General features: G+C 40.3%; 1 protein-coding gene across 1 annotated transcript; it reads left to right on the top strand.

The window, feature by feature from the left end:
• Positions 1 to 223: 223 nt before the first annotated feature.
• Positions 224 to 12,665, top strand: LOC140734433 (transmembrane protein 47-like). Its single transcript, XM_073058361.1, has 3 exons — positions 224 to 562; positions 10,441 to 10,581; positions 12,009 to 12,665. The coding sequence occupies exons 1-3, from the start codon at positions 367 to 369 to the stop codon at positions 12,188 to 12,190; spliced, it is 519 nt and encodes a 172-aa protein (XP_072914462.1). The 5' UTR covers positions 224 to 366; the 3' UTR covers positions 12,191 to 12,665.
• Positions 12,666 to 13,356: the final 691 nt, after the last annotated feature.

Here is a 13,356-nt window from a genome sequence, read left to right as displayed (position 1 = left end):
CTTAGCAAGAGGAATATACTGTAGCCATTCTATGTATTAAACTTGATTGCTTGGGAACAAATGAATTGTCTGAGCCCTGGCGCGGCAGATAAACCAGAGTGATTTTAAAAAAAAACTGTTTGCCTCGTTGATTGTTTTTCAAAGACCCTTGAGATGATAAATTGTAGGCAGTCCGAAAACCCGCCCGAGGAATCGCTTCAATTTGCTGGATGAGCACGCAGCAGTTAGTGAAGGCATTACGATGCTGTGGGTGGAAGGCTCGGCTAATCAGTTGCAGAAGGACAGCCTCCTGCGGTTCGCTGGGCTGGCGGAGGAGAAGCTCAACGTCTACCCTTTCGTGCCGAGGAAAACACTTTGCGGTAGATCATGGCTGTGGATGAAGTGCGCGTAGTTCGCCCCTTTAAGTTGATCGCCCTGATTTGTGTCTTTGTCGCGTTGAGCCTGGACGTGGTCTCTTTGCTGAGTCCAGCCTGGGTCACTGCCCAGCGGTCTTCGCTTTCGCTCTGGGATGACTGCAAACAAACCATGGCTGGATGGTACTGCGAGTCTGTACTCCACACAGGTAGGACTTACAATTAACGCGCAATTTCCTTACCTCATTAAAAACACGTTTCAGCTCAACTTAGAAACCATTACCTTTTTTTCTTGTTTACTTTTGCTAGCTGACGACTGAAGCTCCCCTCACCTCCCCAGTCCTTCCCTCGCCCACCATCACGCCTGTTTTATTGGAGAAACTTTCGGGGCTAAGATTTCTCACCGATGCTTTGAGCCACCTTCCGGTTCATCTGTAACATTTTAAAAAAAAAAGTTTTGGTCCTGTTTGTGAAGAGGGTCGTTGGAAGGTAATTCACTGTGGGGAAAGTTTCTCCTTGCTATACGAGTTCTACCTAACAAAGGTTCAGTGATTTGTTTTGGGGGGAGGTGAGCGACAGAAGTCGAAATAAAGTGTGGGTAAAGTGAATCTACAGGGAAGGAAACCAACACAAATAAAAGCTGCTTCGGAGACCAGTGCTTTTGCCGAGTGGGAAACTTGGACGCTGGAACTGTGCTTTACTGGTTGGAACTTTTTACTGGCCGCAAAACTGAAGGAAAACATAATTTTGGTAGAGAAGATCGAAATGTTGGTACGACTAATCACCTTTAAGAAAAGGGGCTAACACTCTCAGATAAATTTGTCTATTTAAGAGGAGTGCGATCTGCGGTTTTGAAATATGCTTTTGAAAGAAATAGTTGCTATTGATTAACACTAATGTGCATTAACTATGATAATATGGTCTGAAGCATTAATTATAAAAATTGAGGGCTTTGTGGGCGGGAAGGGCTAGATTAATAATCTTGGAGTAGTCTAAAGGGTCGGCAGCGCATGGTGGGCCGAAGGGCCTGTGCTGTACACTACTGTTGTACGTTCTAAAACAGTTTTGTTTTGTAATTGCTCTTATGGTGGTCATTTGATTCTGACACTAAGTATATTTGGGAGGTTAATGGTAGCATAGAATGTTGAAGTCCAGTACAAAGTGTGACGGAGGACTTTTGTGTGATATACTGAAAGCTGACCACCATTAAATTTACCCAATACACCAAAGTAACAGATCACACCTAGTCTTGTGACAAACTGTATGAGTTTAATTGTTGGATTTCCTTTGCGGTTCAAATTGGATGACAAAAATTTTCAGAGAGTATCTGTCTGTCACTGAAATGTTTTTGTTTTACATTTAATCCACAATGAATATGAGAATCTATGGGCTTTTCTCCCCCTTATGGCTTATTTGATAGCACTTGTGGCTCTGTTAGATTCTAGATTCCATCACTGTTCCAGAAACCCAAGCACGAATCTAGGCTCAAACTGAAGGAGTCTCTTATTGCCAGAAGTGACATCTTTCTGGTGATTGTGTGTCAGTGATTCATGCACTCTCTCGGACTGATAAAACACCATGGCGCTATTTCGAAGAAGAGCGAGGAATTATCTATTGTGCAGTGACCAATATTATCCTTCAGTCAACGTCAGACAAAACAGATTATCTGGTTATTATCACAGTGTTGAAGTTTGGTGTGAAAATATTGACTGTGCTACCTTGGCAATTACAAAAATAGCATCATTGCTTTGGGATGCCCTATGATTGTGAAAGAACAGTTTACTTAGTGTTCATTCCATTTGTGACCCTTTCCTTTTCATAAGCATGTTGAGCTATGATTTAGCATTACCCAGGTTCTGTGTGGTACCTAATCTAACTAACATTGTTTGTTCACAAACAATTCTGTTCATGCCCGGTTTTGCCTACAGAGGGACAAAGGGGTCCTGGAATACATTTCCACCAGTACCTTAATATAGTTGAGAAGGGATACAGTGTACCTTTCTGTGTTAGTTCTGGCACAGAATATAAAAGAAGGCAGTGTTAAAACTGTATTAAAAACACTAGTTGGGCCATTGGATGCAGATCTGAAGACTGTCAATGAAGATGTGATAGAACAAGGATATTACAAGGGCTGGACAGATTAGCTAAAGTAAGTTTTTCAGTGAAGAATGCAGAGGGGAAATTAGCACAGTATTTAACTGAAAGGCTTTGCAGAGTCTTTTCATTCTGTTTAGCTGGGCAAACAGGATAAAGTATTAGTTACAATCGTGCATTTGCTAAACCAATATTGAAAGGCCAGGTTATGATGCACAAAATATGTTTGAATCCCTTTCTTTTTGAATTAAATAAATAAAATATGTTGGAAAAATTAACTGCAGTAATGATTTTGAAGCAACCGGATCGTCATTACAAACACATCTACTTTAGTGGTGTCCTTCAGAGTAGGAAATAACCCTGTCTCAGTTGACACTGAGATGCTTTCTGAAATGGTCAAGCAAGCTGGTCAACTTGAACAATAATCTAAAAGCAAAATACTGCAGATGCTGGAAATTTGAAATAAAAACAGGAAAAGGTAGAAACATTCAGCAGGTCTACTGGCACCTTTAATCTCCTGAAATAATTCTGTTTCACTCCCAACAGTTGCTGTCTGACCACCTCTTATTTGTAAGAATTTGATTTCTTTTTGCCGTTTAAGAGCAATTTGACAAGGACAATAAATACACTCCCAATGACGCTAAACCTCCTTTGAATGAATTAAATAGATAAAGGGTATCAATATAAGCTAATTTCTTCTCTAGAATGTTAAGGATATTTTCCTCTACGGCATATATGTCAAACTCAAGGCCCGGGGTGGAATTATCTTTGGCCCGCGAGATAATATCTAATTACTATTAAAGCTGGCCCCAGTAATCGAAGCGCCTATGGCGTATGATATGGCTAATGCTGAGTTTATTCAGGTACCAGGTTTTCAGGGTTTTTAGTGTTTATTCGGCAGTCTTGCTCGGCAGTCTTCTTCATAAGAAACGGAATTTGTAAAGTGAAACACTTTGTAGTTATAGCAGAGACTGAGACGCATGAGAGCAGGCTGAAAAAACGGAGGCAACGAAAGCTGCGTTCGCACGCGTCCGACTGATCCGGCCCGCATGAAGCTGCATTTTGCTCAATCTGGCCCGTGACCTAAAATGAGTTTGACACCCCTGCTCTATGGGGTGGGGCTATCTTTCCATCTGAGGGGGTTAGAGGAGACAAAATTTGTTTTTGCATTTGAACAGTACTCTTAAGTTCACAGGTTGAAATTTGGGAAGAGGGATTATTAATCTGATATTCTTCAACCAGCATTGACCTGAAGAACTGGATGCTCTCAATTTGTATTGTAACTTTTAGGAGCATTGCAGTTGAAGATGGTTCTAATCTTAACTATTGTTCATGCAATGGATTATCCCACCCGTGTATCCAGCATCCTCTTTGACTTTCTACCATCAGGGAGGAGACCTTGATGCATAAAGAACGAGAATGGTCAGGATGGGGGGAAAGTGTTTCTTCTCTCAGGCCATTAGGCTTCTGAACTCCCTGCCACATTCAAAGTGTCACTGGTTAATCCTTACAGTATTTAATTTGTGCACTTTAGTTTGTTATTTATGTGTGATTCATCTGTAGATTTTATCCTTGCCTTCATAAGTTATTATGTGTTATGTGTACTCCTGTGCTGTGGTTCAGAAAACCGTCTCATTTCTATATACATTACGATTATATACATTATATAATGTATATAGTAAAATAACAATATACTTAATATCTGATAGCGACATGACATAGCAATTAGGTCTTGGGACCCTGGTGTGTTTTAATTCCTCTCACTACTTGACCCTTGGGCATTAATAACAATGCAGCCCCCTTGCCAGAGAAAGATGTTAACAGCAAGCTGAAATCAAGCTTTGGGCTTTACTTGTAGGTATGGTAGCCACTCAGAAAACTGTCTGTCCTATTATGATTCAAAGGGAGAAGCTCTTCATTGATGGGAGCTCCCCAGAGAATATGCTGTGACACATCAATGGTGGAAATGATCAATAAAAGGAAAATCTCTCCTCAAAAATTGTAGCTAGACTGTCAGTCCTCTGATCACTGTGCCATAAGGTTATTCTCTGAAGAAAGAGCTGTGGCACTATTCCCTGACCTTGATTACAGATGGGAGAAATAGGCAGGATGTTCAATAATAAGTTACATTTAGACTTCTTTTATTTCATTCTGGCTATGGAGTTTGGTTGTGTCATAAAGCTTGAGAATCTGGTGGTAATCAAGAACATTTGTCATTAGAGCCTTTCTGTGAAGAACCTGCCTTTAAAGGAGTGGAGGCGAATTAATTCTGTAAGGAGATCCAAGAGAGATTTGCATTCAGATTTTATCCTTCGCTGCCACTTGTCATGCCTGAGCACACTTCAGATATATTTCATTGGCTGTAGAAGAATTGCTGATGTGATGTAGGGAACAGCAAGTACCCACATAAAGTGATGTGGTAGCATCATGTCAACTCTATAACTTCTACTTTCTTTCAAAACACGCCAACCAGATCTTTTATATCCATCTTGAGAGATTGGACAAGGTCTAGATTTAACATCAAAAATTATTTCTTCAGCTTAAATGCAGAACTCTCTCTTTGTTATGCTAGTGTTCTGAGCTCAAGTCTCTACAGTATTACTTGAGCCCCCCCCACCCCACACAACCTTCTGACTTTGAAATGACCCAACTAACCATAACTAATCCAATCTTCCTAATGTGAAGTGACTTTTGCGATCATTCATTAAGGCATAGTAAGTAATAATTATTAGCAATCTAACAATGAATGGTAGGGCCATAGAGAGTGTTATTGAACAATGAGACCTTTTGGTACAATAGATAGTTTCCTGAAAGTGGCAACCCAGGTAACTGAGTGGTAAGAGTGGTTTACGGTATGCTTTCTTTCATCAGCTGAGCCATTTTAACAGGAGTTAGGATGTCCTATTAACAGTTGTACAAATTATAGGTTAGGTCTAGTATATATGTGATGTTTTGGTGGCCATGCTATGGGAAGGATGCAATTAAGCAAGACAGGGTGAAGGAAGCATTCGCAGGAATGTTGCCAGGAGTGGAAGGCTTGAGTTGTATGGAGAAACTAGATAGGCTGGGACTGTTTCCCCTGGAGCGAAGGAGGATGAAGGGTTTCCATGTAGATATTTTAAACAAATTAAAGGATGCATAGCTGGGTAAAATGGTCACTCTTTTATTTCTGGGATAGATGAGTCTCACTGCAGAGTCAGCAGCAACTTTGCAGATTTCTCCCCTTCCTAAAGTCTGGTGAATTGCAGCACACTGAGCGGCAATTATCTGTTAACTCAACAGGCAGTGTAACTCGGTAGAAGGACGGTAGGACTGTGTAGACAGCTGTTGTAACTTTGCCTTCACTTGGGTTGAATTACGAAGTGTTTGTTTAGCCTTAAGAGTATGTTATTAGCTAAATCGTTTCCATGGTGTCCTTCACTTCCATTCCAAACAGCTGCAAATTCCAAATACCCCAACATAGCAGTTGTAGAAACCCCAGGGCTGGCCAGTAGTTGCATCTGTTTCTGTACATCTGTTTAATTTTTCTGTAATTCAACCCCACAGTCATTATGAGAGTTTGCACAATTAATTCTGTAAATGAAATTTCCTGCATTCAAACATCAATTTAATTTGTGCAGGATTCAAAGATATGGAGTCATTGTCATGATGCCTATCCTAAATTTTATTAAGGCACAAAGAGAAGAGAGCCGGAAATTTAGGGACACATGCTGGAAAACTAAAATTGCACCCCTGAAATGGGTATATTTTCTTTTTCAGGATTTTGAATGAAAACTCTACTTAAGATCTCTAAGATTAGGATTGTAATCAGTATTTATTTTTGGACTAATTATTCAGTTTGCAACAGCAAATTGAGAGACATCGTTCCTGTTTTGTGCAGTGGTTTGGGGGCAGAGAAGAATAGGGAAAATGGGTAATCGTCTTGATGAAGAGAAGGTACTACTACCGGTACTTCAAAAACTAAAGTAGCAAATTAAGTGTGATTTGAATTTGGCAACTCCTTTCACTGTAAGAGTATCTTTTCTTTATGCCATATAGTTGTCGTTATCAGCACACTAAGCTGGCTCTGCAGAGATTTAAACAGATATTTGGGCAACTCTCCCAGAGATTTAGCGGTGTTCTTTGCCAAGGATTACAGGGTGGGCTAGAATCCCAGCATCTTTTGTGCAGACCTTGATCTTCAAACGCCCTTTTTCTCTGTTGGGTTGTGCAAGCGTACTGGAGGCGACCAGGAATTCTTTCATCGATGTATCTTTGCTGAGAGATAGCTACAAAGTAATGGTCACCATTCTTGTATTCCAGCGTCTAGCTGCTAAATTATTATCAGAGGGTGGTATAGTACAGTAGGAGCATATTGGTCAAGGGGATGTTGGGAGTATGGCCTATCGCTGTGTACTTCACTGAGCAAGTGGATCAATATCTGGAGCACAGCTGAGGAAAAGGAGGATTGAAGATCAAGGCCTCTGACATAGTGGGTATTAGATGATAATGCCCCCTGTCCTCCTAAACGCTTCTACAACTTGGATGACCTAAAACAGACATTTCAAGGGACTAGAATGATACCTGAAAATAGTGCACAAAACCTTCAAATCCATTGAAAGGATAAGCAAGCCAACAACAGTGACGTCTCCCAGGCCAATATCCCAATCATCGAGGCGATAATTAGAACCGCTCAGTCCTGTTGTGTCAAACGTGAACAAAGCAGTCTGCCCCAGATTTCAGAAGTACTGATCCTACAAAGGAGCTTTGAACTCAGTTCTGATCAGTGTATAATGATCACAGCTGTTTTGTTTTTTGGTAAAGTTATAACCTTGGAGAATTTCTTGAATAATGAAAATTAGAGTTGGGGAATTAATCAATAAGACACAACAGAAAGTCAAGACTAATTTCACTTCCCCATGCCACTATCAGGAACTCTCCAGGTTGCACAGTGCAAACCAACAAATTCCCTGGCTAAGGTGAGCTTGATGTTTTCATCCAGAGTAGATGATGGAAAGTAGCTCTTTCTCCCCCACCCCTCCCCAAATGCCTCCTGTTTGCACAGGATGGAAAAAGCAACCAGGATTCCTGGTGAAAAATCACTGACCTGAAACATCAACCGATTCTGCGAAGTTACTGGCTGAGAAATTCCGGCATTTTCTTGCCTTTATTTCAGACGTCCAAAATCTGCCACATTTTTCTTTTGGGATCTCAACCCCACATTTTTCCCCCAGTTCCGGTTAATGCTGGTGGGAGGTGTGCCTGGCTCAGCTATTTTTCTTCTTCCGCCACCACATCCGCAGCCAGTGCTTTTTTCCCCTCAGGCTAGTTAATTTACCATAAGGGTGACGTGCTAGATTGTGAGGATGAATTGGAATTATCAGATAATGATTTGGTGCACTTGAGGTAGGAGAGGAAAATTGTTGTTTGCAAGGGAAGTCCAAAGCTATGTCACAGCTGCAGTGCAATATAACTTGACACTGCCAACGCTGATAATCCTAAAATAGTTTCCTGGCTCACTTGAGTTATAATCAATTGGTAATGGTTAATTGCCAGATGATGTCAGAGATCAGCGAATCTTTGGATTCTTTGCCAAAAAGAGCTCAGAACTGACCCAGTGCCTTTGGCTTGAAACATTAATTCTTTCTCTTCCCATAGTTCCAGTATTTACTATTTGTATTTATTTTTAAGTTTTGATAAATTTTTGATTGCTGAAGGAATCAAGGCATGTGGTGTTTGTAGAGAAACATGGTGCTGAGGTGAGTTTGACATCCATGATGTTAATTAGTAATAGAGGAGGTGTGGGGTCTGGATGTCAGCTTTATTCTGAACTTGAAATATGTACAAAGGCAAATAACTTGGAACAGTGAAATAATTCTTCTTGGTTTAGCTACTTTATTTTCTGATTCCCTACAACTAGAAGTAAACCCGCTTTTTGACTTGCAGCCAAAAGGGATTAACATAAGAACACAAGAAATGGGAGCAGGAGTAGGCCATCAGGCCCATCAATCCAGCTCCACCATTCAATAAGATCATGGCTGATCTGACCGTGGACTCACCTCCACCTACTTGCCTTTTCCCCATAACCCTTAATTCCCCTACTATGCAAAAATCTACCCAACTTTGTCTTAAATATATTTACTGAGGTCACCTCCACTGTTTCATTTGGCAGAGATTCACCACTCTCTGGGGAAAAGTAGTTCCTCCTCATCTCCATCTCAAATCTACTCCCCCGAATCTTGAGGCTATGTCCCCTAGTTCTAGTCTCACCCACCAGCGGAAACAACTTTCCTGCCTCTATCTATCCCTTTCATAATCTTATGTTCCTATAGGATCTCCTCTCATTCTTCTGAATTCCAGCGAGTGTAGTCCCAGGTTACTCAATTTCTCCTCATAGTATAACAGCCTCATCACCAGGAATCAACCTGGTGAACCTCCTCTGCACCACCTCCTAAGTCAGTATATCCTTCCTCAAGTAAAAATGACCTGAACTGCGCACAGTGCTCCAGATGTGGCCTCACCAGTACCCTGTACAGTTGTAGCAAAACCTCCCTGCTCTTAAATTCAATCCCTCTAGCAATGAAGGCCAACATTCCATTTGCCTTCTTGATAGCCTGCTGCATCTACAAACCAACCTTTTGTGATTTGTACACAAGCACTCCCAAGTTCCTCTGCACGGCTGCATATTTTACCATTTAAATAATAATCTGCTCTTACATTTTTCTTCCAAAGTGGATGAGTTTGCATTTACCAACATTATACTCCATCTGCCAGACCCTTGCCCACTCACTTAACCCATCTATACCTCTCTGAAGACTCTTCGTATCTTTTGCACAATTTGCTTTTCCACTCAATTTAGTATCATCAGCAAACTTAGATACAGTACACCCAGTCCCCTCTCCCAGGTGATTAATATGGAACTCTTTTGAACTGTATTGAGACCCGGCTCATTGCACAGATCCATTACCATAGTCCTACATTTTATTCAGCCCTATGTCCCCATTGGCATCCAGTGAATAAGTTACAAGAAAACCTAGGGTATCATAATCTGGATTTAAATAATTAAAGCAGTTCAAATATTTGCATTTCCTCCAGTCAGCCACACCATTCAGCTGATGAGGGATGTAGATCCTATGCCAGTCAGGGCTGGATGCAACGTGTACCTGGACTATCTGCAAGGAATTGCTGTTCTGCCGCTGGATGGCCTGGTGAATTTAGTGGCTGAGTAGACAGTCAGGTGCACAGGACCTGATCCTGAGCTCCTTGGTTTTCTGGTGCAGAATGCTGAGGCATGAATGATGAGTATGGTCATTTATAAATGTAGACAATAAATCACAACATTCAGCCTATAAATTTTTGATTATATGATCCCTATAAAGTTGACTCTGGACCTGCTGCTCTTTGGCATTGCTTATTAGAGATACTGACAATCCTATAGAAGCTTTCTGTGTATGAGCATCTTAGGAAATATTGAGTTATTTATTCAACTCCGTATTCAACAAAACAGATTCCAAGCGAATTTCCGATGGTCACCGGACATCAACTACGAGTGAGTATTCTTCTATGGGGGAAAACAATGTGATGTTTTTGATCGGAGAAGCTTCTCAATCCCAGTGGATTTTAAATTCAGAACAGAGCAGAAGCAGCATCTGGAATTGTGGTTTATGAGATAAATTCCTCTCCGTTGGAGGAACTTCAAGCTAATTATCTAGATTTAGAATTGGTTTATTATTGTCATGTACCACAATACAGTGGAAGAACTTAGTTTTGCATGTGAGATAAACAAAATTAAAATGTCTGCAGTGCTTAATATATTTTTATAAAGGATTGTTAAATACAGTGATACATCCTAATCTTGGAACACAGCTCACTGTGGGTGAACTGAAGGAGGACTGCAAGCCACTCACCCTCATCCAATAAGCAACCCAATTCCATCCTTCCCTTCTCCGTAATGAGATTGTTCCTGTAGATGCCTTGAGTTCTCTCTTTCTAAAACTTCGTTTTCTTCATCCAGACTGGCAGATCGCTACACTGGTGCTACTACTTGCTGGAGGATCAATCACCCTCATTGCATTTCTCTTTGCTGTGATCTCACTTTGCAAGGGTGCTCACAAGCACTGTTACAGAACAATATCTGTTATGCTGTTCATTTCAGGTGAGTGGGTGCATGGTGTTTTTAGCATCTGGGTAGGAGACAAGTGTGTATTTTAGTTGCTGCTCACACGTTGTGGAAATAGCTGCTCAATCCAAGCTGGAAATTAACAATTATTAGGAATTTCTTCAGAAATAAATCTCTTCACCCCCCCCCCCCCCACCCTGGTCCACACGGTCAGAAGGAAATTTCTGGGACTGTTTTCTGGAGGTCACGGCACATATAAACTGAAGTGATTTATAAATGTGAGGCCTCACTCTACTCACGACTCTTTGTTGTTAGATTAAAAATGTTCAGTTTTCTTGTATCCGAACAAAGTCAGAAGTATACTTGTGAGGCTGCTTTCCTTTGAACTGCATTATGTGTCACATATAAGCCGAAGTAATTTGATATTGTTGATACATCAGACAATGCCCGATTTTTGTGCACATTGATATACCTATGCACAGACGTTCCTTTGTGATGATCGAGCAAGGGAATTCAGACAGCCTTTCTCCTCTCCCCACCCTTGCATTCCATGGGTGCTTGCATTTCTTTCTTGAATGACTTTACCATATTTGGACATTGCACCTTGGTTGCAAAGCACAGAGGGGCATCTCAATTAACATTTGGCTTCCAAGCAAATGTTTTTCACTGGTTAATGCTGATGCTGAGATTGATTACTGACCAAATGTTTGCACCCTCCAAGTCAGCTCATAAATGGTGATATCGTGCAATCTGTCTGATTAGAAAAAGGGTTTGAATTTTTCAAAAGTACTTTAAGAGTAGAAAATTATTTCTAAATATTGCTGTATATGCCTGCGTTCAATAACAACCACTTGGATTGTTATTGAGCATAATGCATATTAGGATATGAGTTCAGTTATGTTAAGTGTATGCTTCAGAACTAAAGCATGGTCATAAAACCAAATACCAAAGTAGTAAAGGCTAGGATTCAATAAATATTTTTGCTATATATGGAATAACCCTACAGTAATGAATAACCACGATCCCATACTTTATGTAGGAGTCTTGGCCTCTAAAGCCACATCCAAAAGTAACTGAATTGCGCTCTTAAATATGTCACTGTAGATCATGTGCCCAAGTCAGACTTGGCCCTGTGCTAATCAAAAGGTCGATCTAGATCTAGGCTTTTGAAATGATGGATGGATCTCCTTGGGAAGTATGGTTAAGTTAGGAGAGTGTAATTATTCAAAAGGAATTGCTTTAAACTTGTATTCATAATTAGAGTGGAGAATTGGAAGAGAGGGGGTGGAACCGGGAGAAACACATCTCTCTGTAGAGCAGCATGGTAATGTATTGGGATTTGGCCAGATCAACTTGTAATAATCAGTAAGAAAGTGTAGTTGCTAGAAAATTCTCAGCGCTATAAAGGAAATGGTACATTGCAATATCACCCTATCTTTAATTCTCAATTTTTCATGTTTTAGTTGTTTTGCAGGTTTGTGCCCTGGCTTTGTATCCTATCAAGTTCATTGATGCCAACACACTGAGGACATACCATGAGTTCAACTGGGGCTATGGCATTGCCTGGGGTGGGACCATCTTTATGCTTGGAGCAGCTATACTCTATTGTCTGAATACAGACACCTATGAGGAAGAGTATTATTAGCTTCTGTACTTACTGACCTTATGAACCTTAAGATTTAATGGCAAGATGAGGTTATGCTGCTCAAAGACAGTTAGAAAACATGAATTTGAGAATAAGTATTGAACAAGATCACAATGGACAGCAGACATTCCAGAAACAAATTCTTCATAAAGTGCAGCTTTTGGCAAAGACGTAAGGTTCAAGTAAAAAGAGAAGGCTTCAGTCATGAGAAATGACTCCTAATGGTCTTGTGCAATCTTTATACGGTTTGCTTTTGGGTTCAGTTAATTCCAAGAAGAAATGATTGTCTTTTATTATGCACATATTGTATCTCGCTGAAACAGTATTCTAATTGGACAATGATTGCTTATTGTTAGTAAATGCACTATTCCAGAAATTGGGCAATTAATTTCTTTATGTTATCAGCATTGTTTTGGCCTTTGTTTTACTACTTCATCTAATTCTCTTATTCCTAATAAATACAAGTTCTATTCTATATTGGTCTTGCTTGTGGTAAACTTATTAATGCAAAGTAGGAAAATTTGTAACAAGTGGCCTCATCTGTTCCAAACACAATACTAGCAGCTGTTAGATTTCAGCAGAAACATAATTTATGCTTGTGCACAAATGTATTATAACCCTTGAGTACTGCAGACCATGCTATTGTTCCAGGAACAGCATGAACCCTATGTATCTAAACATTTGTGACTGAACCTTTCAGTTGAGTTTCTTTGATGTTCGAAGGTCATTTGTGTGTATTTTGAAATTTGTGACACTCATTCAAGCTAGAAGGATTAATTGGAAATTCTACCCCTGGTCAAACAAAGACTTCTGTTAAGTCTGGGATGGGGAGGGGTTTGGAGAAGAAGGATGAACACAGTTGATAAACAGACTTCAGGTTACACATTTCTCACCTGTTAAAGCAATTTAGTATTGAACTTTTACTTCTGGGATAAGCAAATCTTCCTGTATCTGAATTTTCTGTGCGGATACATTAGGGTCTTTTAAGAGACTCTTGGATAGGTACATGGAGCTTAGAAAAATAGAGGGCTATGCACTGGGGAAATTCTAGGCAGTCTCTGGAGTAAGTTACATGGTTGGTACAACATTGTGGGCCGAAGGGCCTGTAATGTGCTGTAAATTTCTATGTTCTATGAACATGATTCATGATTCAACTATTTTAACAT

This window comes from Hemitrygon akajei, chromosome 10 (genome assembly GCF_048418815.1).
Source record: "Hemitrygon akajei chromosome 10, sHemAka1.3, whole genome shotgun sequence".
NCBI classification, from domain to species: Eukaryota; Metazoa; Chordata; class Chondrichthyes; order Myliobatiformes; family Dasyatidae; genus Hemitrygon; species Hemitrygon akajei.
This window is presented reverse-complemented; position numbering and strand designations above follow the sequence as displayed.

Coding starts and splice junctions, on each gene's coding strand:
- LOC140734433 (XM_073058361.1), top strand. CDS start 367: ATGGCTGTGGATGAAGTGCGCGTAGTTCGCCCCTTTAAGTTGATCGCC. Junction 563..10,440: donor CGAGTCTGTACTCCACACAG/GTAGGACTTACA, acceptor TTCTTCATCCAG/ACTGGCAGATCGCTACACTG. Junction 10,582..12,008: donor TGTTATGCTGTTCATTTCAG/GTGAGTGGGTGC, acceptor TTCATGTTTTAG/TTGTTTTGCAGGTTTGTGCC.